At 38.3% G+C, this 27,295-nt stretch overlaps 1 protein-coding gene across 12 annotated transcripts in view; it reads right to left on the bottom strand.

Moving 5' to 3' along the window:
• Positions 1-27,295, bottom strand: part of RIMS2 (regulating synaptic membrane exocytosis 2) — a 627,382-nt gene that overhangs the window by 132,581 nt on the left and 467,506 nt on the right. For 2 of the 12 annotated variants that reach the window (XM_063451155.1, XM_063451164.1), the window contains exons 17-18: positions 15,837-15,869; positions 3,336-3,442 (exon numbers count right to left, since the gene is read on the bottom strand). The exons of 8 other annotated variants lie outside the window; for them this stretch is intronic. In XM_063451155.1, the coding sequence (XP_063307225.1) occupies positions 3,336-3,442; positions 15,837-15,869 (140 nt within the window). Of the gene's footprint in view, positions 1-3,335; positions 3,443-9,518; positions 9,555-15,836; positions 15,870-27,295 lie in introns of all 12 variants that reach the window. 2 more of the 12 variants (XM_063451151.1, XM_063451152.1) reach the window with 2 other exon arrangements.

Below are 27,295 nucleotides of genomic sequence, written 5' to 3'. Positions count from 1 at the left end.
TTATACACACACACTGCATCCACCATACACACACTGCATCCACTATACACACACATACTACATCCACTATACACACATGTACTGTATCCACCACACATACACTCTGCATCCACTATACACACTACACAAACACTGAGCATCTACTATAAACATGCACACGGCATCCACTATACACAAACTGTATCCACTATACAAACACTGCATCAACTATATGCACAAAAACACACTGCATCCATTGTACACACATAGACACATAAATTTTTATGCAAATAAAGGAATTTCTTTAATAAAATCAGTGACGTGAACACCAGGCCAAAACAGTAAAATTGTAAAAATGCCCACCCTGGCTATTTTTGCAATTTTCATGTCAATCATCTGCAATTCCCAGTTTAGAGAATAACCCCATAGAATGGAAAAAAAATCCACAAAAACATGATAATATAGACATGAACTGTAAAAATGCAAACATTAAAACAAAAAACTCATCCTCAGACTGAAGATGCCAAGCTGAATTAAATCCCATACAACAAGTGTTATTCCTTTTTTTAATTAGATTGTAAGCTCCACAGAACAGATCATGCAAAATTATATCGAACACAGCTGGCAATACATAAAATTAATAAACTATTCTTTTAGAACACAACCCTTGTAAATAAATAATTTTGCATGTTGTGTTTAAGATACACTGTAGGATTTGAACTATATAAAAACAAACACATTTGTAATAAACTTCAAAGGAACACTATAGAGTCAGGAACACAAACATGTATTTGTGACCGTATAGTGTTGAAACCACCATCTAGCCCCCCTATCCTTCCTTGCCCCACTAAATATTGTAAAATCGTATTATTATTCCAGTCTGGTGCTGCTGGATCTGCCCCTGATCTGCCTGCTTGACTGACATCATGAGAAGTCCTGATCCTTTCCCATTGCATTGCATTGCATTGGCTGAAACTGTCAAGGAGGCCGATCAGGGGCAGAGTCAGCACAAGTCACAGTCCTGGCCAATCAGCATCTCCTCAGAGAGATGCATTAAATCAATGCATCTCTATTAGGAAAGTTCAGTATTTCCATGCAGAGGGTAGAGACACTGAGTGTCAGTGACTGTGCAGCACTGCCCCAGGAAGCACCTCTAGTAGCCATCAGAAGAGTGGCCAGTAGAGGTATCCCTAGGCTGTAATGTAAACACTGACTTTTCTCTGAAAACCCCCAAAACAAAACAGTGTTTACTGCAAAAAGCCTGAATGCGCTGATTTTACTCACCAGAACAAAAAAAATGAGCTATAGTTGTTCTGGTGACTATAGTGTCCCTTTAATATAACGTTTATTTTTATAAAGTTTCCTTAAAGTTTCTTTATACAATGAACAAGCCTTGTCTATAAACACATTTTTTCCACCATTGACCGATTTCTTTTAATAATGCCCAATATATAAAGCATGGACTCTTTGTGTGACTACAAGTGCTTGTTAATTTGAAAATACATGTGTCCTGTGTGACACTCAGAGGGTTAATACCTGCTATTTTTTGCCAGAACATTTTGGATGGATAAATAATGTTCTTCAGTGCCGAGGAACAACCAGTACAAACACACTATGTTGTTTGTTGGGCTAATTACAAAGTGATTGGTTGGGAACACTTCAGTAAATTGTACACATGAAAATCGTGTCACAGGATAGAAAGGATAATGAAATAGGGACAGGTAATAAGTCATTATTTCTTATAAGATTGGCATAACTATTGATACTGTAGAGGGGAGGAGCAGTTTTTTCAAAGGCTAAAGGATTTTCTGGGTAAAAATGTATCCCATATTTCTTATGCATTATATAGATGATGCATTGAAAATATTGTGAAAAAACAATGTAATTACCTTAAAAGTGTTCCTCTGTGCACTGCTTATTGGATGCGCCTGCAGCTGGTGGCAGACCTCTCCCACACCAGGATGAAATGTTTCAGTCAGAAGAGTCTCATCCTAGTCTGCGAGGGACTGATCTTATCCCATAAACTTCTGTCCATCACAGGTTTATGGGACAAGTAATTAACCCTCCACCCACAATTTCTTTCATCACATAGAACGGTGAGAACTACATAAACTGATAGCATATCGCTTTATATACAGCCTGGTTCACACCTTACTAATCCGGGCTGTGTTTTACTATTGATAAATACATTTTATTCTTACAAATTATTCAAATTTTACTCTTGAACAGTCATATGTGTATTTATATCAGTATAAAAGTAAAAAAGTAAGCACAACATTGCCCAGCATTGCTCATTATAATTTTGATTTTCCTGAAATACCTTAGCTGCATTCCAATCAGGCAGCTGCCTAGGACAAGGGCAGGAACAAAATAAAAAAGGTATAAAATATTGCACCATGTTCTCATCTGCCCCATTTTGTCTAAAGAAGGAATTCAAGCATATACAGATGGTGTCCGGTGGTTTAGGCTGTGAGCCCGAGAAGTTAATAGCCCGATATAATATTATTCAAAATGAGAAAAATAAATATACATTGATTTTCTAGGTTGGTTATGTGGACCAGACTATAATCTGAGGGTTGAACTGCAAGATTTAGGTACTGGGACATTTCCTATTACACCAGATGAGTGAGTATGGCATGGCAGAGGTGTGATTCAAGGTTTTTTCCCCCTCTAAACTCTGGGAAAGTAGTATGAAAATAGTTCCAAACTGAGCTGAAGGAACCCAAAAGATCTTTCTTCTGATGCTCCTGTACTCTAGACCAGAAGTAGGAAACCATGCTGAAGGTTGCCTGCCCCTGCTCTAGACTATAGTAGAAAACATCGCCAAACATATGGTATTTGTGTTTTTTATACATTTTGACCTTGATTAAGTTGGCAATATATTATCTGTACTTTGCATAACCATGCACTAGGTAAGCTACGAGAAAAAAAACAAGCATACGATAATAATAATACTAATAATAATGTGCATTCATTCTAGATCTAGACCAACTCAATTTTCTTCTTGTAGCTCTCTACCCCATTGTGCATTAGGACCAACGGTTGGTGCTATCAAAGAATAACTAACAATAAACAGAAGAACCCACAAAGAACTTCATTTGTTGTAGAAAGATATGCTCGCTGGAGAGGATCGGAGGTTCCTTAACTACAAAAGTGCAGATGACTTTTATATTAACCAGCATGCTGGGTAGTTCACTTTACCTGATAATGTGTTTTTTTAAGTCTTATAACAGGTCTTGGCTCAAGACCTAAGCACAGTTAAATTAGTGCAGTGTGGTACATTAGTATACCAGTACATGACCCATGCTGGTTTCAGTATCATGAACTAAATGTGAGGTCAGGTGTACGTGTCTTACCTTTGGCCGATAATCCTTTTCTAGTCTAGAATCGGATCCTCCAACTTGCTTGTACTTATTGAGCTTCATTTTCATCTGACGCGTTCTTTCATCTCCATCTACTGCGCCTGTTCGGGAGTAGATTTAAATAATTAAACCACAAACCATTTTATTATATATAAAAAACATATTTTTGGAAATGTATCTTTTCACAGTTGTGCTATTTTGTATCTGTAAAGTTGTGTTACTTAAATACGGTACATTTGCATAAATCAAAATTAACCTTTTGTTGCGGAGCTCTATACTTATGCTAGAAAGCTGTTGGGGTGAGTCTACAAGGCCGGACATAGACATGCACTGATAATGGGTGGTCATTTTTCAAGAGAACAACACATCTCTCTTTAAGGTTGTGCACTGCACTGGCAATGAGTTGTAATAATTCAAATTTCATAAATAATCAGTGGGTGGTTGGAGAGTGATTCCACTGTTAGAATTTGAGTCAATAAAGTAATAATCAGGACAACTGGATACCAATCAATAGTGATAATTCTCTATGAAAAAAAGATCAGATAACAAATACATCTGGTGGTATATCCGATCTACATAACATAAATATATACTTGGGCATAAAAGAGAAGAGAAAAAGGATTTATGATATGGTGTAACAATTTTATATATGCTGTTTTGTAAAGGCATAATGGTCACAGTTTAAATGTTATTAAGATTTTTTTTTGTCCACTCTCTGTCAACCTCTCGTGATGAAATAACTGAAAAAAAACATTGTGAGCATGTGTCAATGGCCTTCCTCTGCCCAATGCATATCAGGCTGCTGCCAATGTACCAAATGGTTTTATATAGGAAATGAAGCAAACCGTTAGACGGCAACTCACACTGGGATTAAATAGTACAGTAGTGTACTTGAAACTTCAATGCAACAACATATCATAAGTTAATTTACATAAATAGCACAGCAGCTACTTATGTATTAGCAGGTCCTTGGAGTAGGACAATGTAGAAGAACTTGGTGAACTCTTACTTGGGAGTTAACTCAAGGGCATAAATTTACCTCGACAGAGTCCCAATGAATTACTTAGGGACTTAATTCAGACACAATCATGGAAATGTTAAATTATCATTAAACTGGACACTCTGAGAATGTAAAAGTATCCTTTATCAGATCATCAAAATACTACCAGAATAGCACAAGAATGTGCTCACCTTAAAATGGGTCATAAACTCAAGATGTACAGGGTTAATCACTGAAGGGAGAATTGTCAGGAAAGCAAAATGAATTAAAATTGAATTTCTAATTTAAGGTCTAAAAAAGACGAACAGGAAACATTTCTCCAAGTCAGCTATTTTCGGCTTAACTTTGAAGTTCACTTTGAATTCTCAACAACTCTCCCTTTAGAGAAGAACCCTGAATAATTAACATAGTCCAGCAATTGGTGGAGCAAAGCAGATATACCACACATGCTCAACATGTTAAAATCAGTCAATTGGTTACTATTAAAAATGATGATGATTTGCATACAGTTTGCAAAAGCTATCTTTTTTAGATGAGTATTTTAGATATCACCCCCCATTGGCAGCATATGAACTCGTACAAAGCAGCTAAATATATAAGCAATGAAGGTCAGCTAAAGATGTACACAGGACAAAATCAGTGTTGTAGCATCCCTATCCAGTAGGTCCTATAGCAACAAAGATGCTGGTGCTAATTAATCATGAAGTAAATGCTTTACACTGCAAGTAATAAACATTGCAATTAAATAGATTACTATTGATTATTTTTTTTCACATCATTTTTTTTAATGGGCACCTGGCCCGGTGGGAAAATATACAATACATTCTTCCAGGTCAAGCAACTCAAAACATGAGGTACTCATCTTCCCAAAGTGCACGGCTACCAGAGATCCAGACAAGTTTCTGCTTGAATTATCCCTGTTTCATATTCAGGGGTAAATGTCAGAAGATGACACTCTTAGCAAAAAAATATTTTGGGGTATCTGAAGCCAACTCAATATCAGAGACAAATGCTAGAAGTTAAAGTTAATTTTTTTTACAAAATGGCCATTCTCTCTGCTAGAGAAAAAAACTACTCGCTATTCAGAGAGCATACAATCCGCGATTGTAATAGATTCCAATTCACCGCTCGTTCAACGTATCAATCCTTTACTCATATCATCATAAAATCCATTACTCACATACAGTGAAAAAGCTCTCTAAAGTGGAGAGCCACAGTGCACAATGTGTTTCATGTCAAGATCAGAGAGAGTGCGCATTATGGAACAGTTAATCAATTTGAAATGTGTTTAGTCCAGTGGAACTAAACATTCATAAACGTAAAGTCTTTATCAAAACACTACAACCAATGTCATACTCATGGTTATATCTCACAGATATATTGTCTTTTAACCAAAAAACAAACACGAGTCCTGCACATGCAGTATAGGTGTGCACACCCAGGTGCCACCACAATTTGAGGACAAAGTTAAAGCAACGTTTTGAAATGATAGTTAGCATTGAGAAAGGGCTGCTGCTCGAAACGTTTGCTGCTTTAACTTTGTCCTCAAATAAATTGTGGTAGCACCTGGGTGTGCACACCTATACTGGATGCGCAGGACTCGTATTTGTTTTTTGGTTGTATATACACTGTTGGGACTTAAGTGTGGAGTATCTGCAGCACAGGTCTAATTTTTTCTTTGTTTACATTTTGAATTTTGTAGGCATTTTTGCCTCTACCTCACCCTATATATAGTGTTTCTTATTTAAGAATTATAATACTCGAGGACAGAAAGATCCATTAAACTTGCTCGCAAAGAATAGTTTATATGTTTCCCAGGAAAATCTTCTCCTCTACACACAAGAGCACTAGAAAGTGGTACATCTAAATGCTCTGGGAGTACAGTTTTCAAGCTCTAGGTTATGTGGACCTCAAACCAGATGATTTTCCTTTCCCGTTCAGTGTATGATCTCTCCAGTCTGGCATGATATAAACAGAACCTGTAAGTTGGAACTTGGAACAACATCACTCTTAAATACCAACATTGAAGATATTCGAGATAAAGGTGAAGTTTATCAAGGCACAAAAGGTTACATGTGGACTATGTAAGGGAAAATGCTAGAACAGAAGGGAGTATAAATACTGTTTTTTTTACACACACTTAATGTTAATATTAACTTTTCTGCTTTTTAAAAAGCTGAATCCAAGAACCAATAGTTGTACCAATGAGTATCAAGTTGGTTGATAAATTTTACATTTATGGATATATTGTTCCACTGGAGTCAAGACTTTGTATTGATTAAATGAGTGCACTCAACCTGGTAGAGTCATTAATTTTTTTAAATAACTTTGTAAAATCAACCCTAGAATTCTACTGTCCATAAAATCGTAAAACCTTATTACTTACAAACTTTTATGTACCAAAAACAAATTTTACATGAATTGTATTGGTACGATTAACTCAGTACAAAGGGCACTCATAGCTAATTCAATGGACCTTGAAGATTTATGTTGAGAAAGGTTTGCCAGAAGGAGAACTGAGGTCTTATGAGATTATATATCTTATTACAGACAAAGCAGAATCACCTTATTAAAATGCATTGGTACTCAGAGTTTTGATCTTTAGACCCCAATAAACAATAAGAAAAAAAAAGAAAAAAACTATGAGTACATTTCCCTCTCAGCTCAATTTTCGATAAGCAGGACATTTCTTAAGGGTATTACAGAATTGATATAATTCCCTCTATAAAATTATAATTATAATCTGGCTTAAATTAGCAATGTTTGTCAATGACAATTATTCGAAAATCCATTGGTATCTGTATGCATTGCCACACCATACTTTCTGAACTCCATTTTGCTTTAGGCTAGCTGAGCATCATGGGAAATGTAGTTCTGAAACATCACAACTATCTATCACTGATAATGAATATGTATGAGTTTGATGTTTTTACATGACCTTTCCTCGCATTCCACAGGTGAATTAGTTAACATTTTACACAGGTTACTACTCAACCTTATAGTGAATTTGAAAACTACATCTTTTTTTCTGTGAGGGTTAGGTGAGGACAGCATATAAACATGTTGTTTTGCAGCTCTGACAGGTAGAGCAGATTCATGGCGCCCTGTCACTCTGTGTACAATGCTGTGTTTTTAACGTACCCACCATATCACATCTTGGTCTATTGAATCAATGTTGTGCATTATTTAGATTTTTTTTTAGACTAAGTGAGACCCTAATACTTTATCCAGAATCCACAGTAACAGTCAAATGAACGACTCGGAAATTCCACTTCCTGCTAATCTATGTTCAACTATGGCTACGTAGGTGGTCCCTACATAAAGTGACCATAAACAATATATTAACAACCATTTGTCTGCTATATACATAAACTCCACATGTAGTGTATTAACCGCACAAAATGCTGAATTAAAGGAACACGATAGGGTCAGGAACACACACTTATCCCCCTGACCCTATGGTGTTAAAACCACCAGGTAGCCCCCATCTCTGACAGTGTTTACTGCAACAAGCCTACAGGGACTGACTATACTCACCAGAACATTTACATTAAGCGGCTCTGGTGACTATAGCGTCCCTTTAATCTTGTACGTAACAATTTTATTTACATATATATATACACACTACACAGTGTGGTAATATTGTTCTCAGTGCAATCTATCTTTCTATCTATCTATCTATCTATCTATCTATCTATCTATCTATCTATCTATCTACCTTTTTTATTTATTTTAAGTTTGATATTAGGTTGATATAAAGTTTATTGGTTGCCTAATATATTTAATCAAGATTCAATACTGTGAGCTATTTAATATGTACATGAAAAATGAACCTCTCAACACACTGATTAATGTATTGTAATGTATATGCAAAAGTATTGTTTAAGTGAATGCCTTGCCATGCATTAGCATTAAATAACTTGTTCAGGCCCATGTATAGACTGCCTATTGCATCCATTCCAAAAACTGAAATGGACAGGGTGACATGAGGGAGAAGAGACAAAGTAACAAAACAATAGAAGGTGGTGAGCGACTGAGAATTGGATAGCGAGTAGCAATGGGACACAATAAAATAATGATGAGTCCCTAGTTTGGGTGGAAGCGGCATTGGCTTGCCCTAAGGTTTTTGTTAAATGGCTGCTATAGAATACTACTAGTAACAGTAGGCTAATTTAACTTTTTAACTTTAGTAACACGGCTTCTACTTTCCACTGCCTAGTACTTCTGCCCTATCATTCCTATATGGAGATATATACAAATAAGGGCAACTACCATAGCAATAGGAGAGATCTTCTACGCACAACGGTTGGCAGACTGGGCCCATCTGCTGTCTTATTTAGATTTTTTTTTGCAAATTTTAAAAGGATTTTATTTCATATATATGACAATGTCCCATTTTATTCTTCCAATAATTTCAAACATACATTTACAAATCCGTGTACACGTCAGATGACATCCCAGCACAATTATAGACAAATCAACGTTACATATTGCTTGACACACTGGGTTTTGCAAATGCTTTACTTTGGTGTTCATCATTGCAAATATGTCCTTTACCCCAGGTCTTGTTATATTTCACCAATTGCGCTGACAATGATCTGATAATCATCACCTTACATTCAACTCTTAACATAGAAACATAGAATGTGACGGCAGATAAGAACCATTCGTCCCATCTAGTCTGCCCAATTTTCTAAATACTTGCATTAGTCCCTGGCCTTATCTTATAGTTAGGATAGCCTTATGCCTATCCCACGCATGCTTAAACTCCTTTACTGTGTTAACCTCTACCACTTCAGCTGGAAGGCTATTCCATGCACCCACTACTCTCTCAGAAAAGTAATACTTCCTGATATTATGTTTAAACCTTTGCCCCTCTAATTTAAGACTTTGTCCTCTTGTTGTGGTAGTTTGTCTTCTTTTAAATATAGTCTCCTCATTTACTCTGTCTCCCAAAACGTTTAAACCTGTGTATCTTTCAACCACTTTCTATGCCATCATTTTTTTAGAATCCCCTCTTCCTTGTTGAAATAGGTAGTTATAGTCATTCCCTTGAAAAGGAAGATTCATTTCTCATTTGAGCTTTCTAAATAAAGGAACCTCCTTGATAAACTCGGTACAAATCTGTAATACCACACATTGTTATGTATTCACTACTTATCTGCCTAATAGCATACCTGCATCATCATTCTCTTGTCCTCCAGTCTTTTCTTCTAAAAGCAAATGAAATAAAGCAATAAATATAAAGGAACAACATGCAAAAGATGTTTCTGAGCCGAAAAAAATCTAAGCAACCATGCTCGCAAATGGCAAAAGTAGAATTTTGCCCTAAACTAAAGAGGCAATCGTTCCAGCTGCAGTTTCTCCATAGCCACACATTTGAGATCTTTTCTAACATTTAGTAGCGGGATGAACGAAAAAGACAATGTTTCATTTACGTGTTGGGTTTTCATTTAAGAAAGTAAAAGGGGCATGGAGCACTGCAGCTGCAAAAAGAGAATATTTGGCAAACAAAACAAATAAAAACACGTACAAAGCCACATATGTGATCAAATTAAACAAATATGGTGAAAAGCATGTCTTTTACGCGAAAAAAATCCTGCAGAATTCAACAATACTTTCGCTTCTGTAGGGCTCTTTTAATCAGAAAGTCATACAAAGTAATCAAATTGCACAGAATGCCTTAGATTATCTCAATACTATTTGTTCATTAATAAATGCTGTTTGTGGATATTCAACGCCAGGTGTATCGGTAACATTCTAAATAAAGGTTTAATATACATATGCATGAATCGGTTCCATTTAAATTATGATTATACAGATATTTTTTTATGCTAACCCAAATATGTAAAACCATTTCACTAAATGCCCTTCTCTATATTGGTATTGTTGGGGATGTTATTCATATTTTACATTACAATCCATTACGCAATAATAATAATATGTCCTCTATCGTGTTTTATATATTATATCAAATACAGCATGCTCTGTTCCAAACTGGTTTAACACCTTCTGAAGTGTATTACAATAACTTAACAAAATGTACAGAAATGTAATCTAAAAACAAGGTGTAATTAGTGTTACACACAGGTCAGTCTTTTTATAAACCCTGAGCCTCCGCCCGGTGTGACGACGCTGCAAAGTGCAGTGTAAGGATGGGCATCACATCTTTGGTTTGCTTCACTTCTTTTTAAGAGGGAATTATAAGGCAGAGCAGGAGTAGAGAAAAACTATAGCTACCCAGTACCGTTAATCTCAATGCCAGGTGTCCCCCGTTTTTAACAGTGCAGCTTGAAACATTGTGTTCTACAGGAACGTTCATATTTTCTCTGCAAGGTTAACCTGCTTCTGTGAAAGACCATCTGATTGGCCCAGTGCAGTTGTTGACGTGCCTTTAGGAAAGCATTGAATTGGCTGAGATCATCAACACTGATGGTCTAAGCCAAGCATAGGCGACCTTCGGCACTCTAGATGTTTTGGACTATACCTCCCATGATGCTTTAACAGCAATATGGGTGTAAGAGCATCATGGGGGATGTAGTCCTCAACATTCTGAGTGCAGAAGGTTGCCTATCCCTGGTCTAAGCCAAAGAGCTGGATTTTTAATGGAAGAGACCAGGGATGTGAAGGAGAAAAGGTAAGTAAAATACAGCGTTGGCCCGGTCACTTAAATGCTGTCTAGGGCACTATAGCGTTAGGAATACATATTTGTAATCCTAATACTCTAGTCCTGCTTTCATCATAAAAAATAGGGCCCCTAGGGCAAAGAGGTTAGACAGGGGCCTTGAGAGCCAATATGCAATTTCTGATAAATTAAATAGTAGTGTGACTGTGACTGGGCACTTGATATGAACATAGCAGCACCTTGTTATTATCAAAGATAATTTATTTAAAGCCTGTTTCAAGCCTACTAAATCAAATTTTCCTATAAGGAAATAAATATCAACAATCTTGTATTCTTCTGCGGCAGCACTGCCCCCTTCCCCCCAATTTTATATATACGCCAATTAAAACAACAAAATAGAAAGATTATAGAAAACTATAATTCTGCAGGTCACCACTAGAGGATGCAATCTTCAACCCTGTTTCAAGCATGTGATGTCAAATTATATATATATATGTTCACTTGATACATTACCATGTTTTGTATTTAAAACCCTATCTACAATAAACATTAACAAAAGTGTTTCTTCAATTTTTAACATCAAAGTGTTCTGTAACTTAAAATGGGACATAACCTGCAGAAAACACTAGGAAAGCACCTGCAGGCTAAACTTAAAGGGTTACTCTAATGCTTTTGGAGGGAAGGACCTTTTCGGTGTAAAATGCCCTATCGGGTACTATAGAGAAGGTGTCCCCCCTCGTTTTGTACAGCCACCTGTAAAATAAAAACCTGCAACTAGCCCCCAGCACACAATTAACAAAGTGCCCCATTCAGTACAAACATTACAGGGTTATTCAATAAAGTGAAAATTGTCAGGAAATGAAAATGGATTCAAAATAAATTAAAAATTTGAGGCTAAAACAGTCGATTGGAAAAAGTCAGCTGTGATTTCAGTTCAACTATTTTTACTCAAAATATAAATTCGCTTTGAATTTAGGACAATTCGGGAATTAGTGAATAAGCCTGTAAGTACAATTGCCAAGCACTGTTATGGTGTGTGATTGTTTTAATATAGCTGGTGATTTGTACCAAGTCTAAGACATGTTCCAACAGCAAGTTCAAAACTACTAAAAACTGTCCTAAGATCTTTATCCGACAAATATTATGTTTGTTGATATTGACTCATATTAGCAGGGCCGGATTGGCCTACCGGGATACCGGGAAATTTCCCGGTAGGCCGCCGGCCCTGGGGCCGCTTTAAGATGTGGCTGCACAAGACAAGAAAATATTTTTCTTCCTTTACTTCGCCCTTCCGCGGCCCGCCGATGCGTCTGCGGCTCATGGTTAGAAGAGCCTAGCGAGCGCAATGATTTTTCCTGCGCCAGCCGCCGGATGTGAGCGGCATATGACAACATGACGTCATATCCGGCGGCGGATCTACACTGCACAGCATGGCGGCATCCCTTCCCTCCTGCACACAGGCACCGGCATCACTGAGCTGAGCTGCCCTGTCTGCATCTTGTAGTTCAGGTAAGAGTAAAGGGGCTTGGGGGACCTACTGTGTATTGCATTTGAGGGGTGTATTAGATAGTGGGGATGGGGCCAGTGTTGTATTAGAAAGTGGGGAGGGGGGCCAGTATTGTGTTAGATAGTGGGGAGGGGGGCCAGTATTGTATGATATAGTGGTGTGGGGGGCCAGTATTGTATTAGATAGTGGGGAGGGGGGGCAGTATTGTATTAGATAGTGGGGCCAGTATTGTATTAGATAGTGGGGAGGGGGACCAGTATTGTATTAGATAGTGGGGAGGGGGCCAATATTAGTGGGGAGGGGGCCAGTATTGTATTAGATAGTGGGGAGGGGGGCCAGTATTGTATTAGATAGTGGGGCCAATATTGTATTAGATAGTGGGGAGGGGAGGCAGTATAGTATTAGATAGTGGGGAGGGGGGCCAGTATTGTATTAGATAGTGAGGAGGGGGGCCAGTATTGTATTAGATAGTGGGGAGAGGGGCCAGTATTGTATTAGATAGTTGGGAGGGGGGCCAGTATTGTATTAGATAGTGGGGAGGGGGCCAATATTAGTGGGGAGGGGGCCAATATTAGTGGGGAGGGGGCCAGTATTGTATTAGATAGTGGGGAGGGGGGCCAGTATTATATTAGATAGTGGGGCCAGTATTGTATTAGATAGTGGGGAGGGGGGCCAGTATTGTATTAGATAGTTGGGAGGGGGACCAGTAGTGTATTAGGCGCAGTGACTTATGGGGCTAGCAATTTATTTTTTCCAGGGCTGCTTTGTATCCGCAGTCTGGCTCTGCATATTAGACTTTAGAATTAAATGCCTTTAACAAGTGGAAAAAACACTGATGGTGACAGAGGAAAAGGAGAAAAATAACTGGAGGAAAAAAATGTCTCCATGACGAGGTCCTGATTGGCCAAAACATCATTTGGCCCCGTCCCCATGACGATTTTAGCCAATCCAATGCTTTCCTTGTGGGAGAGCATTAGATTGGCAAAAAATTGGCCATTTTGATGATGTCACAAAGGGGTCGGAGCCAGGGCCGGCAGACCTGCGCAGCACTGGAAATAAGGTGAGTTAATAAGGTACAAAAATGTGCCAGAGGGTTGATATTAGAATATCTGCATGCAAGGTCCTATTGGTAACAGTTAAAACCACACACTCCATTTATAACATACACAAAGCAAGATTAGCTCACATATGTTTCTAAAAAAGTGTTTCAAACCTTTTTCAAAATGGTTTCAATGGGAATCAAATGCTCCATCCTAGACAACCTTTGGCACTCCAGATGTTGTGTACTAAATCTCCCATGATGCTCTCTCAGCTATAATGCTGGCAAAGCATCAAGGGAGATGCAGTCCACAACATCTGAAGGGCCGAAGGTTGCCTACTTCTGCTCTAACTAGATGTTACAAACATAAATCTTTCCTTTACAATTTTTAACAACCCTTTGAGCAGAGGCGGCTCTAGACTTTATGAGGCCTTAGGCGAAACTCAAACATGAGGCCCCACTATCAAAAAAGTGTCACATACACACATTGATGCACAGTTTACCTGTGTATATGCCTGAGAGTGTGTCTGACAGAGAATATCCTTGTGTGTGTGTGTGTGTGTGTGTGTGTGTCTCTGTGAGCATGTTTGCATTTTTGTCTGAGACTCTATGTGTATGGGGTAGCTGCTTGAAGTGTGTTGTGTGTATGGGAGGGTGATGGTGAGAGGGAGGGGGGATGATGATGATGTGAGGGGGGTGATGGTGAGAGGGAAGGGGGGTGATGGTGAGAGGGGATGATGGTAACAGGGATGTGATGGTGTGGGGGTGATGGTGAGAGGGAGAGGGGGTGATGGTAATGTGAGTGTGAGGGGGAGTAAAGTGAGAGTGAGAGGGGGGTAATGTGAGAGGGAGGGGGTCATGTGAGAGGGAGGGGGGGTCATGTGAGAGGGAGCAGGGTAATCTGAGAGGGAGGGGTTTGATGGTGAGGGAGGGCGGTTGATGGTGAGGGTGGTGAGGGGGTGATGCTGAGGGTGGTGAGGAGGGGTGATGCTGAGGGTGGTGTGAGGGTGTAATGCCCACAGGTGGTTTAGGCGGCCGCGAGGTCCCAGCCAGCGCGAGGCCTTAGGCAGCTGCCTAAACCGCCTAATTAGAGAGCCGCCTCTGCCTTTGAGCACCAAGTAGCTGGCAAATCCATTTACTTCAAACCATGCTAGGCAGGTACTTAGTCCACAAGGACTACTTTAGCTTTTTAGGACTCCATATTATTATTATTATTATTATTATTGCCATTTATATAGTGCCAACAGATTCCAACGTGTTTTACAAAATTATAAGAGGGGGTAATTAACTAAATAGGACAATTATAAGAAAACTTACAGGAACCATAGGTTGAAGAGGACCCTGCTCAAACGAGCTTACAGTCTATAGGAGGTTGCGTATAAAAAACATTAGGACAGGAGATGGCAATCAAACAAGGTGGGAGTGAAGCAGAGCTGGAGGAGAGAGTAGAGTGCTGCCCTTTAGGAGAGAGCAAGAGACAGGTATGTAAGGTAGAGGTTAGTCTGGAAGGCCATAGGCTTTCCTAAAGAGATGGATTTTAAGGCGCTTATTAAAGGATTGAAGACTAGGGAAGAGTCTGATGGCAGTAGGCAGGCTATTCTATAGGATCTGGAATTAAACCTGGTTCAGCAACATCATAATCCAATCGTACTTAACGAGTACATAAATTACAGGATAAGAAACAAAGGCTTAGACCACAATCGGCATTTAGTAATGAGATATTATAGCAACAATGTACTATAAAGATGTGCCTATTCTTGAAATCATATTCAGTAGATTAGGTGTTTAATTCACTAAACAATTAGTAGCCTTGACTCAAGAACTAAGATGCAACATTTAGACCAAAAAAAAAAGATATGTCTGTGGTAAACTCAGCAGAGTTGGAGATTTAGTTCCAAGTTGGCTTTTTAGAACTTAGTTGTTGATGCACCACAATGTTCTGTTTTATAAATAAACCTCCAGATGTTTTCCTTTGTCTAACTACATGACCACTCGCTAAATGTTTTTGGTGAACATTTCACACCAGTTTGGTATCATGTACAACTTAAACCAAGACACTGTCCTACAAATCAGGTACAACATAGAGGTAGATTTTAATGATACCATCAGAACTGCTCCTATGAAAACAGATAAGCTATTTAGGAATATAAGGGACTATGAAATTCACATCTACTACTTTACTCCTACTAAGAACACAAATTGATGTATTTTTCTTCTTTAGTTAAATTAGTTATGAGACATGAGACAATAGGAGACACATGCACACAAAAGTAGCAATACAAGATATGTTAAGTAAAGGAAAAGAAAATGTTATAGAAACAGACCTGGGTTTCGTCTCCGTGGATGGTCCACGTCTTCTGTGACCACATCGTGTAGTGACAGACAGAGACAAAGGAGATGGAAGTGAGTTATGAACTCAGAAAGGAGCAACGGACACTGAAGGAAAAGGACTTAGCAGAGATTTAGAGAAAAATACACAGTGCGGACAACAATTGATAAGAAAACAAATGACACACGATGAAAAAAGACACAGTGATACACAACAGCAGAACGATGTGGTCTGACAGATAAGGAAGAAGAACACTTAAAGAAATTATTAGCCATGTTCTCAAGGTCAAAACCTTATTGTTAATTAAAAAAAGAAACTTTAAAAAATACATATTTTTTACAAAAGCAATAGTTAAATTCCAAGCATTGCACTGAATACTAATTCAAATAGTCATAGATTCTTATCTGTGTTGTATAATCACTTTACTGTAATACAGACACAAGTATCGTTTTTAGTAACTCCTAAAAGAAAATGAATTAATGAAAATAGACACTCTTCCGAAGATCTTAAATGTACCTGTAAATAAAATTCCTCAAAATGCACAGTCACAGAGAATGAAGAAATCACCAAATCTGATTCAATTACAGAATTCTTAAATCGGGAATGTCATTGAAAAGATCAACTCTCGATGATCAGAGAAGGGAGAGTCGTTACAACGAATGGAAATACCAATCTCAATGAAAACATAACGTATGTGATACTTTAAACATTTGATTGTTCACGATAGTATTTCTTGCAATAAATCAGAACACTTGTTCTTTTTCTAATATGACAATTTCCAGTTAATTAAAAGCTTTCTCCCAAACCATTGCTTTCATTTATTGGGTCATGATGGCATTACTCAATGATTCCTGTATACCATATGGAGACTACCAACAGTTAAGCTAATGGTTGAAAATTACATGAAATAATTCAAATAATAAAAAGGGATTAGTACATAGACAATAATTTACTTTTTCCAGGACATTTAATTTAAATAAGACATGCTAAGTAATTTTAGTATCCAGATCATTCCTTATAAAGCCCATTAAAACGTTCAGAAAACGGTTAGAGTATCCAATTTATGTACAGAATAATGTTTTCAGCAACAGTTATATTCTCTGCATATACTATAAGAACTATTTCGGAATGATTTGAAGACAATTGTCAATCCCACTTGAGAATAGTCACATGGACTCAAATAATCCTGTGGACTCCATGTACCAACTGTTCTATCAAATATTTAATAACTTTTTTTTAATGTTTAGTAGATATACCCTCATGAAAACATGCACGAAAAAAGCTTGAAAATGCTGTAGACGTACTGCAAGCCTTCCCCTCTTTCCCCAGCACAGGCAGAATTGGTCAATCAGAAGCTTCTCACGTAGACAACTCTGTATTCGTTAACATTTTTTGTTTGTCCACACTGACACTATTGTGTCTCTTTTTTGTTATTTGTTGCAACATGTGATTCTATACACTGTGTTGTATAAGGTTTAGATTGAGTTTATTGTAACAAGTGACAGTTCATCTTTTTCTCACGTTCCCATTTCTTTCAAAATGAAACATTTACAAAAATACTTTACATAAGCAGCCATTAGCAACGTATCATTTTAGATTACATATAGTCGTAAAAAAAGACCATATAACGCTTTATTTACACATACTATATAAGAGCAGTTAAAGGTCCCTCGATACAAGTTGGGATTTTTGGATATAGACTTACAACTATCAAATGTCAAAGATTTACACAAAACATACGTAACAGAGTGTCACATTTTCAGCAGCTTTTGTGTTTAGCGGTTACACATTGCAATATTAAGATAATCAATTGCAAGAAATAAAAAACTAGGACGTAGCACGAAACAGGACTCTGGCATCTTGCACTGTATTTCGTGTTTATTTAACAGCCAGAATGAGTTTTAAGTAATCATTTTCATTTTTGTTATTATTATAGGTTATGAAAGCATCCAGGCCACAAATCTAGGGCAAATAAAAAGACTAAGGACGACTCTTTGGAAAGAAAAAGAGAAGAGAGGAGGGGGAGCAATTATTTCTTATCAATGCCGAAAGAGTGGCCATTGTATTGTAAATCCGGTTTTATTAACATGGGAAATCAGTAAAATATAGTGACCTCCGTCATACAAGTGAATTATATTCCTGGTCTCAACCAGATATTCACACACAGACTTAACTATTTATATGATCAAATTGGTGACAATTTGATTTGGTAGGTAACTTAACCATAAAACGCGTGGACAGTGAGTGGGTGAAAGAGAGTGTCAGGTTGTTCTGTGTGAAATATTGAACCTACAGATGACCTAAAAGGTTTATAAGATTATTCTAGGACTGTGTGCTAAATGCTTACCATTGTATTATCTACTTTGTCACTCAATACTGAAAATATTCTGGAACTCTCTGCAGCATCTTATGGCTGAACGAACAGCACAAACGTTAGTGAAAGGGTGTTATTTACTAATGGTGGCACGAGAATAAATCTGATTATGATCATTTTCATCATGTGGACTCTGAAAAAGTACAATAAAAGGCAAAAAAAAATCAGGGATTGTGTTGAATTCAATAGCTTGCAATCATTATAATCTTACAGTTACTTGGTTTTAGTAAGCTCTAAAATCTAGTGCCTCAGCTGAGTTAAAAGAGTAAAAAGAAACCGAGCCTGGGACAGATGATGTACACTCAGTAATATAAGTGCACTGAGCACTCCAACTGGGTGGTGAAAATATGTCCATAATTCTACAGAGATTTGGATAATACCTATTACAATGCAAACTCATCAGAATTGTAAAAATCCTGAAATTGAAATCCTCTGCTCAGTCCTATCTGGGTTCTGCTGAGTTTCCTTGAGTGTTATTTCATTAATTCAGTGGCTAAGACTTGGAATGAATTAATCAGACCCCTAAAGACGCATTATCAAAATGCCATATTTATTTCCACGGAACCTCAGTTGGAGGATCTATTCGTAACTTATCTGCTTATCTGCTTAACAGCAGATTTTGTTGATATATAAATAAAAACAATGCCAATCCTACTTCTTAACAATAACTCCCAATTTATTTAGATGTTTAAAGGTTCTGACAAGCATGACCTTTGCTGTGCTTTTTTTTTTAACATCTATAAAAATATTCCCACCATGGACAAATAAAGTCATAAAACTTGGATTTTGATTCATTTCAACAGATGTTTCCCCAGTTCAATGAAAAATGAACATGCAATTTCCACGTTCCTTACTATTATTTTCCTTTATTGTACCTTATAACTGTATTTAGGGTATATTTTCAGATGTATGAGGTATTCTAGATCTGTAGGTGGTCATAACTACTAAGTGCTGATGTAGTAGTTATGGTGCCATTTGGTTGTGAACACCAACCTCCAGTTTAACCTTCTTGGTTAAACTGTTTTCATATGGTTTAACAAAAAAATAATGGTCTCCGTGGCATGTAGTAGCTATGGTGCCTAGACTACTCCTTTAGCCCAATAGGATTACACAGACACAATGGGATTCAGCTGCAATGCCATATCCCCTTATCCACGTATCACCATACAGTGTAGGGAAAAGAAAGCTGAGCAGCCTCGAAGTGACCACTTTCATTCCCTCACAAAGGAAAAAAAAGAGGGTTCGGAATTTCTATACCCACTGGAACTGAGTCTGAACGACCATTATAGTTCCGACAATTCGAAAATGAATAGAAAACACAAGGCTACATTTCGCACTCACAGGAATTTCCTCACGCTTTAAATGGACTCTATAAGCAGCATAATAACCACAGCTTGTTCTAGAATTATGGAGCAAAGAGTCATTTGGTGCTGTCCCTCTGGTTCATGTCAATTCATTTTTAAAAATGTTGACATGAAACAGGACCCAATGCCACATCTGGAAACTAAATAAAGGCTGTGAGCATTGGGGACAGCTGAGCCTAGCTAGCACTCACAGTCTAGCTCTGCAGTCCATACATGGGGATATTTGTATGGATGGTGAGCAAGTAAAACTTCTGCATGATCTCGATGACAGCAGAGGGGCTGGACTTTGATTGCTGAGACAGCTCCATTTTTTGTGTCAAACCACTCAAAAAAAATCAACCAAAAAAGAAGGCACTGTATCCAAAGACTTCTTGCACCATACCACTACAAAGAGCTGCAGTGGTTATCATGCTTAAACTGTCCCGTTAAAATGACACATCAGACTGAAGTTGACCCACCATAGTTTTATTGCATTATGGAGACAATGCATTAAACTATGCAAAAAAATACACTAAAGATAATAACATCTGAAGTATATATATGCATTTGGTGCAAATTACTAGGCACTGCCCAGGCCAAAAATGGACTCAAGCAATCACTTACTTCTCTAGCTATAGCCCAGCTGAGCTTATCTCATAAGCAGTGCATAAAAGTAACAGCAAAGCTTTTAGGGAGTTGTAGTTCAATCGCCCACTCTCTACTGTACAATTGCAACTCACAGAAACCCAAATCAAACCATCACGCTTAGCAATTTTATTGGAGCCACAATAGAACCCCTTCAGGTTTGGAGAAAAGCACATCAGGTTTAAGGAAGGGTAAAAAAGGTGGTGAAACAAAACTATCTATTTAAAAACCTCACCCAGTATTACTAAATATAATGTGTAGGTGCCTGAACTTTCTCTTAAAAAGAGCCACAAGGCAGTGATTTGCTGTGGCCTTGTGGGTTAGCTGAAACAAGAGTGTTTTTTTTCATTTTAAGTGACTACATCGCTTATAACTGCTTGGTAGCTCCACCACTGAAACACAATTTCATCTACCATTATGGTTTCCTAGTCATAGTGGAAAAATTTAACTGGAGAGTTATAGGGGCTGTGTAAGCAAAACACCCACTCAATGCTGATGTAGTGGTTATTGTGGTTTGGCACCATCTCCCTTTCACTCCACCAAGGATTAGAGGTTAGTCAAATTCCATTACTTTGTGACTTTCATAGCATTTTAGACATAGGTCTACAAGGAATTCTCAAGCGTTATGTTGGACTGCACTACAAGCATTCCTGTATGATGTCGGCTCTAGTCCAAAAGATAGGGACCCTTGATTTATACAATAAAAAAGCCCAAGTGCTAATCTTCAGTGGCGTACATACCAGGGTCGCAGAGGTCGCGGCTGCGACCGGGCCCGGCCCACCAGGGGGCCCGGCCGCCCCTGCGACCCGGTATGTATGCACTGGGCCAGCCTCTTCTCCTGGGGGGCCCAGGAGCCGGCCACCTCTGGGCCCCCCGAAGCTGGCCCTGCTTACACCCGGCAGGCAGGCAGGCTGGCCGGAGCGCGAGGGAGCACTCTCCCCTGAGTGCTTCCTCTTCAGCTCCCTTGCGCACCGCAATGATACTGGAGCCGGAAGATGACATCATCTTCTGGCTCCGGTATCAGTACGCGGCGCGTGAGGGAGCTGAAGAGGAAGCACTCAGGGGAGAGTGCTCCCTCGCGCTCCGGCCAGCCTGCCTGCCCGCCGGGTGACCGGCCCCCCAGGAGCCCAGCAGCACCACTGGACCCCAGGGAATCCCCTCAGCACTCCAAAAGGTAAGGAGGCTGGGGGGATTAAATTAAAAAAAAAATGTGTTAGTGTGTGTGTGTGTGTTAGTGTTACTCTGAGTGTTAGTGTGTGTGTGTGTGTGTTAGTGTTACTCTGAGTGTTAGTGTGTGTGTTAGTGTTACTCTGAGTGTTAGTGTGTGTGTGTGTTAGTGTGTGTGTTAGTGTTACTGTGAGTGTTAGTGTGTGTGTTAGTGTTACTGTGTGTGTTACTGTGAGTGTTAGTGTGTGTGTTACTGTGTGTGTTAGTGTTACTGTGAGTGTTAGTGAGTGTCTGTTGAGTGTGTGTCTGCTAGTGAGTGTCAGTGAGTGTGTTACTGTGTGTGTCTGTTACTGAGTGTGTTTGTGTTAATGAGTCTGTTTGATGTCTGTTAGTGAGTGTGTGTTTGTCAGTGAAAGTGTATGTTTTGTAAGTGAGTGTGTATGTATGTCTGTCGCTGAGTGTGTCTCTGTCAGTAAATGTGTGTGTCTGTTAGCTAGTGTGAATGCGTCTGTTCGCGAGAGTGTGTGTGTGTCTTCAGCACTTACCTTTCTCCAGCGCCAGACTCCGTTGGCACTGGGGATCCCTCCGCCGCTCAGCTCCGAACGCGCATGCACATCAACAGCCGTGCGCGCATTCAAACCGCCCATAGGAAAGCATTACTCAATGCTTTCCTATGGACGTTCAGTGTCTTAGAATGACGGAAGCTCCTCTAGCGGGTGTCAGTGAGACAGCCACTAGAGGCTGGATTAACCCTCAGTGAAACATAGCAGTTTCTCTGAAACTGCTATGCTTTCAGCTGCATGGTTAAAACTAGAGGGACCTGACACCCAGACCACTTCATTGAGCTGATGTGATCTGGGTGTCTGTAGTGGTCCTTTAAGTGTGTGTGCATCTGCATGCACTGGTGTACATACCGCGGTCGCAGCCCTGCAACCCCTGCGACCAGGTGCCCGCCGCCATGTGTTGCGGCCCCGGTCTGCGCAGAGTAAGCATGCGGGGGGGGGGGCACGGATCAATTTTCGCACCGGGGCCCCATAGGTCATGTGTACGCCACTGCTAATCTTTAATATTTTACAATGTGATTCATAAATGACCATTTACATTTTAATTCCTACGATGCTTTGCACACACATGTAGTGGGACAGAATCCTTAAATACAGTTAATTGAAAACCCACGAGCTGTCGGAATGTTCAGCAAATTCCAACGGCCTCATTAACGATGAGGCTGCAATATGTAAATCACAATATTCACCCGTCACAAATTCTCAGACTACGAAATAAAACAAGTGGGATATTTTACAAAACCAAACCACTTGCTCGGAAAATCTACTTTAAAATGTTTCCTTAAAAATAGCTGTTTTCTATTGAACACTAGAACCCAAAGAACAGAAAGTGGTTTGTAAAACACTCATTAAGCTGAAGATAAAAGCAAAATGTTCAGGAAGTAGGAAGGTCCGAGGTAGGGACAGACAGAAGGCAACGTTACCCTTACAACAATGGCACTGAAAACAAATGTAACCTAATCTGCTTTTACATAGCTTCCTTTGTCTGAATCTTTTTTTATTTTTTTTTCCTGAGTTGGACATCAGTTTTCATAAAACACACGTGGAAAAATAGGCATTACGTTTCCTTATTTATGGCAGTCAACCTGACAAACGAGTACGAGGGCCGGAGCTTAAAAGAAGGTTGTCTTTCAGCTGTCGATCAAAGTCATGCACAACTCACCAACAAAATCAAACTACATGTACACGGCTGTTGCTGCAGGAGCGCCTCTAGTGGCTATTAGGAAGCCAGCAACTATATTCAGCAACATTCTCTGGCAGAAAGAATACCAGAAAGTTCAATAGTTGGGATTTGGCCAGTCTGGGCTGTCTGGTACATATGAAGACTTTTCCCATGAGTGTTGGATTAATGTGCCTAAGTCTGGCGAGAACAAATTTAGAACACTGATCTTTATTCTAAATATCCACAAATTATGTAAATACTATGCTACCATTTGAAGCATACCATCATATTAACCTGAAATACACAAAATGTCAGAGAATGATTATTCTTTCCCAATCGGTACGAGCTATAGGGCCATGTCAACGGCCCAAGTGATTGCCCCACTAGCATTATAAGAGAGGAACTGAATTTCTCCTGACTCAAGGACGTACTGTTAGAATTTGTATATATTTCACCCCAATTATCTGCAGACCATTTAAATAGCATACCACCATCTCATTTATGTTCTCATATAAAAAAGTACACATAATGTAAGAAAAATAGCATATATATGTCATATATGCTATTTCTAAAAGACTGGAGGTATCCAATGGTCTATGCTTTTCAAAATTATTGTAAAATTAAGTAATAATCTATAATGGAAAATTTGTAAAAAAAAAAAATAAATAAATATATATATATATATATATTAAATAGTTTACACTGAAGTTATTTTTATTCTGAACAGGGATGATACACAACACTGAGTTAAAAGCAGGGGTATGTGATCTTTGGCAAACTCCAACTACAGAGTAATGCCTGAAACATCAGCATTCCACAGCAGTTAGGGTAATTGCATTTGACTACCATAGACTTTAAGAGGACCCGTTACTGTCCCAATGGTTACATTATCTTGTAGATAAGGAAAAATACCTCTATATAAAAATACAATAAATGGAAAATCTTGAGGTTTTTAAGCTATTAATCCTCAAAGGCCAGTTAAGTAGGCATTAGAAAGGCTATTTATGTAAAGCAAGTTCTTGCCTTTCAGCCGTCACAATACAAGTCATGGAAAATAAAGGCAGGAAGTTAATTGGCGTAAAAATCATTTCTAGAGCCTCGATAATACCAGTCCTCTAAGGAGAAATTGTTTAAAATTGTAAGACTTTCTTGTAACACGATCTATAAACTGTTTTTCACTGTCTACAAGATAACAGAATTCTGGGACCGTGACAAGTCCACTTTAAAGGTCACAAAATATACCCAAACATTTCACACCAGAGTGAAAAAGGGGAACATAGAACACACGCTATACAAAAGCATGAGCTTTTACTCTAAATGGCGCTTCAAGTCTCATGCTTTTACATGGTTTTTCAAACCCTGACAAACCTGTCTCAGAATGGTGTTTCTTTTTCGGCAATTGTTTGTCATCAGTTATTGTACCATTCACCTTTCTCTGCTGGTCTTCCCAAGTAACTTCTAGCATAAACCAAAAGAAATTAAAACTTGTCAGAAACAGAGAATTAAGGTTTACATCAAACACAGCCTCACAACACGGCGACGGGGGGGGCTACCACAGACGAGGGTGGAAGCAAGCACAGCACTTGGCGTAGATTTGGAGGTGTTTGACTTTAGGGTTAGCACAAGTGTGGGACACTTATGTAAGTACACATGGAAGGGTACATTGATTTGTGGAAAGAATACCCCAAAAAGTTAGACTTAATTACCTTTAAAGAAAAAAAAACAAAAAAGTTCTTGATGCCAACTTTTTTTTTTTTTTGTTACCGCTTTGATCATTTGTCATTTTTCTAATGCTCTTTAAAGAGATTTTCCTTACTGGAGAAGTCATCTTACTTTTCCAGGTAGCTTGGGCAAGACAAATATAGTGATAATCTTATATAATAATGGATTAGAATACCATTAATATCATACAAATTCATGAATAGTATAAAACTAATTTTGTGAATACAAATAGATCAATGTGACATGGCATCAGTGGCAGTCGTTATAATCTTTGAGCTCATATATGAGCTTGCTGAATTAGTCTGGTGGAAGAAGGTGCTACATATTTTATGAAGGTAATTATGCTCAACTTAATATTAGGGTAGAACGTTCGTTAAAAATGTTGGCCTGCATGTGTTGTAATATGTTGTTTATTACAATGCCTTACTCATACAATAATATGCCAGGGGATGCTAGGGAATGTTCATTTAACTTGAAATCTCAGAGATGGTTTAATAGCTTGAGTTTTCCGAATAACCCAAAATCAGGTAATTAATATATATTCAACATTAAATGGGCTCACCAGGAATCCTTACACATATTAGGTGCTTTATGTAGGTTAGATCACAGCGAGCTTTGCTGGATGAGATTCTCTACTGATTATTGATTTTTTGGGGTTTAAACAATAATTTACTATTTTTATAAGCCCACTCGTTTTGCCACTAGACACTCATTCGGTGTTTCTGTATTGGCACCAACTACTACTGCACATTTGTGGACATTTCAGACTGAGAAATCCCTCTGATTACCTAATTTGTATGATATACAAATGCACAGATCTTAGAGGAATTATCGATCACAAAAATAGGCATTGTATTCATTGGAGACAGGTAAATGTCATTATTTAAAAAAAAAAAACGACTCAAAAAAACCCCAAAAGTTTAATTGTATGAGCATGAATACCAACCTGGCATTCAAAGGGTTCAACAACTGAACGAACAATTCAAGAACAAGACAAAGGGTTTATTTGCCATTCAAAATTTAGACCAAAAAGACTAGTTGGAAAAAATGTCCATCTTATCCAAACTTGGTTATTATGGCACATATTTTTTTAAATAATTTCTCAATAAAACACTATTCACAGTCAAATAAGTAACCTTCCCAGAAAGATGCACCTAATTTATTAACCAAAAATATCCAAAAACTAAGAAAATAGAATTATCATAATTTGTTTAATCTGAGAATGAAAAAATATATATTTATCAATGTATAATACACTGTAAGTAAAACCTCCGAGTTCAAACCTGCATTGATAATTCAATGAATTCCCACCATTCCCGAGCATAAACTCGATGCTTAGAAATGACCTAATTTTACTAGTTTCAGTTGAAGCCACTCTCTCCACTAAAATCAATGGTGATGCAGCTTGGGTCTTGGAGAATTGTGACCGAGATCTATTTAAGATTGCTGAGCTTCAGCAATCTTAAATTTACACACAAGATGCACTTTGATAGCTCCCCAGTCAGTTACATTCACCACTTGCACCTTATTAAATATAGTATATTAGGTGAAGGAGAAGAGGGTCAATTGCCTCCACCAGGTTGTTGCTATGAAACCAATCCGAACATCCGTAAAATTGCATTGAGTATTACTTTGCAAATAGATTTACCTCTCAAACCATGATGACTGAACACCTTCTAGAGCTTCTTACATGCACAAAAGCCACCTGATGCTTTCCTATGGGAAAGCATTGGATTGGCTGAGATCATCAGGTTTGATGATCTCAGCAATGGAGGCCAAGACGGCGCATCATGAGAGAAAAGGTGAGTAAAATCACCTTTCCCATGCGAAGTAAAGAGGGCCAAAGACCTAAATGTTATATTATAGTGTCAGGAATACATGTTTGTGTTCCTCAAACTAAAGTGTTCCTTTAAACAACTTATACCAACCACGCATTCCTGTTCATGTTTAAAAGGTCAGCCCTCACAAAATGTACTGACATTTGTTAATCTCATTTTATTTTTTTTATTTTTTTGTGACAAATATTTTTTTAAGACAATCACAAGGTACTCTGTATTGCATCCATAACCTTCATAACAAACAAAGTAAATAATAAGATGTTAATTGTGCTTGAGCATAATTCCTTCATTTGTCCGTCAGTAGGTCATCCTTCCTCATCAATATATACAATGCAATCGCTCCTTAATGGATCTCGTAAATAATCAAACATTAATATTTTGTCTTTCCTCATTACTCATAGAGAGGAATTGCCTACAGGTCCATCATGAAGTTAATGCTACTTTCAAGTTATCAACGCCCACCACTTGTCATGAATCCCAATACTGATGTCTGACTGACAATGATCTGTTCTGAAGCTATGACCATTAACAAGCACGGATCACATATGGCCATATATATGTTTCTTTGGTGTTTAGGGACCGAATCTGATTTCTTGGATGTCTTTGACTTCTTGGACATTCTACTTTTTTTTGTTTTTTT

Source organism: Pelobates fuscus, chromosome 4, assembly GCF_036172605.1.
Source record: "Pelobates fuscus isolate aPelFus1 chromosome 4, aPelFus1.pri, whole genome shotgun sequence".
NCBI classification, from domain to species: Eukaryota; Metazoa; Chordata; class Amphibia; order Anura; family Pelobatidae; genus Pelobates; species Pelobates fuscus.
This window is presented reverse-complemented; position numbering and strand designations above follow the sequence as displayed.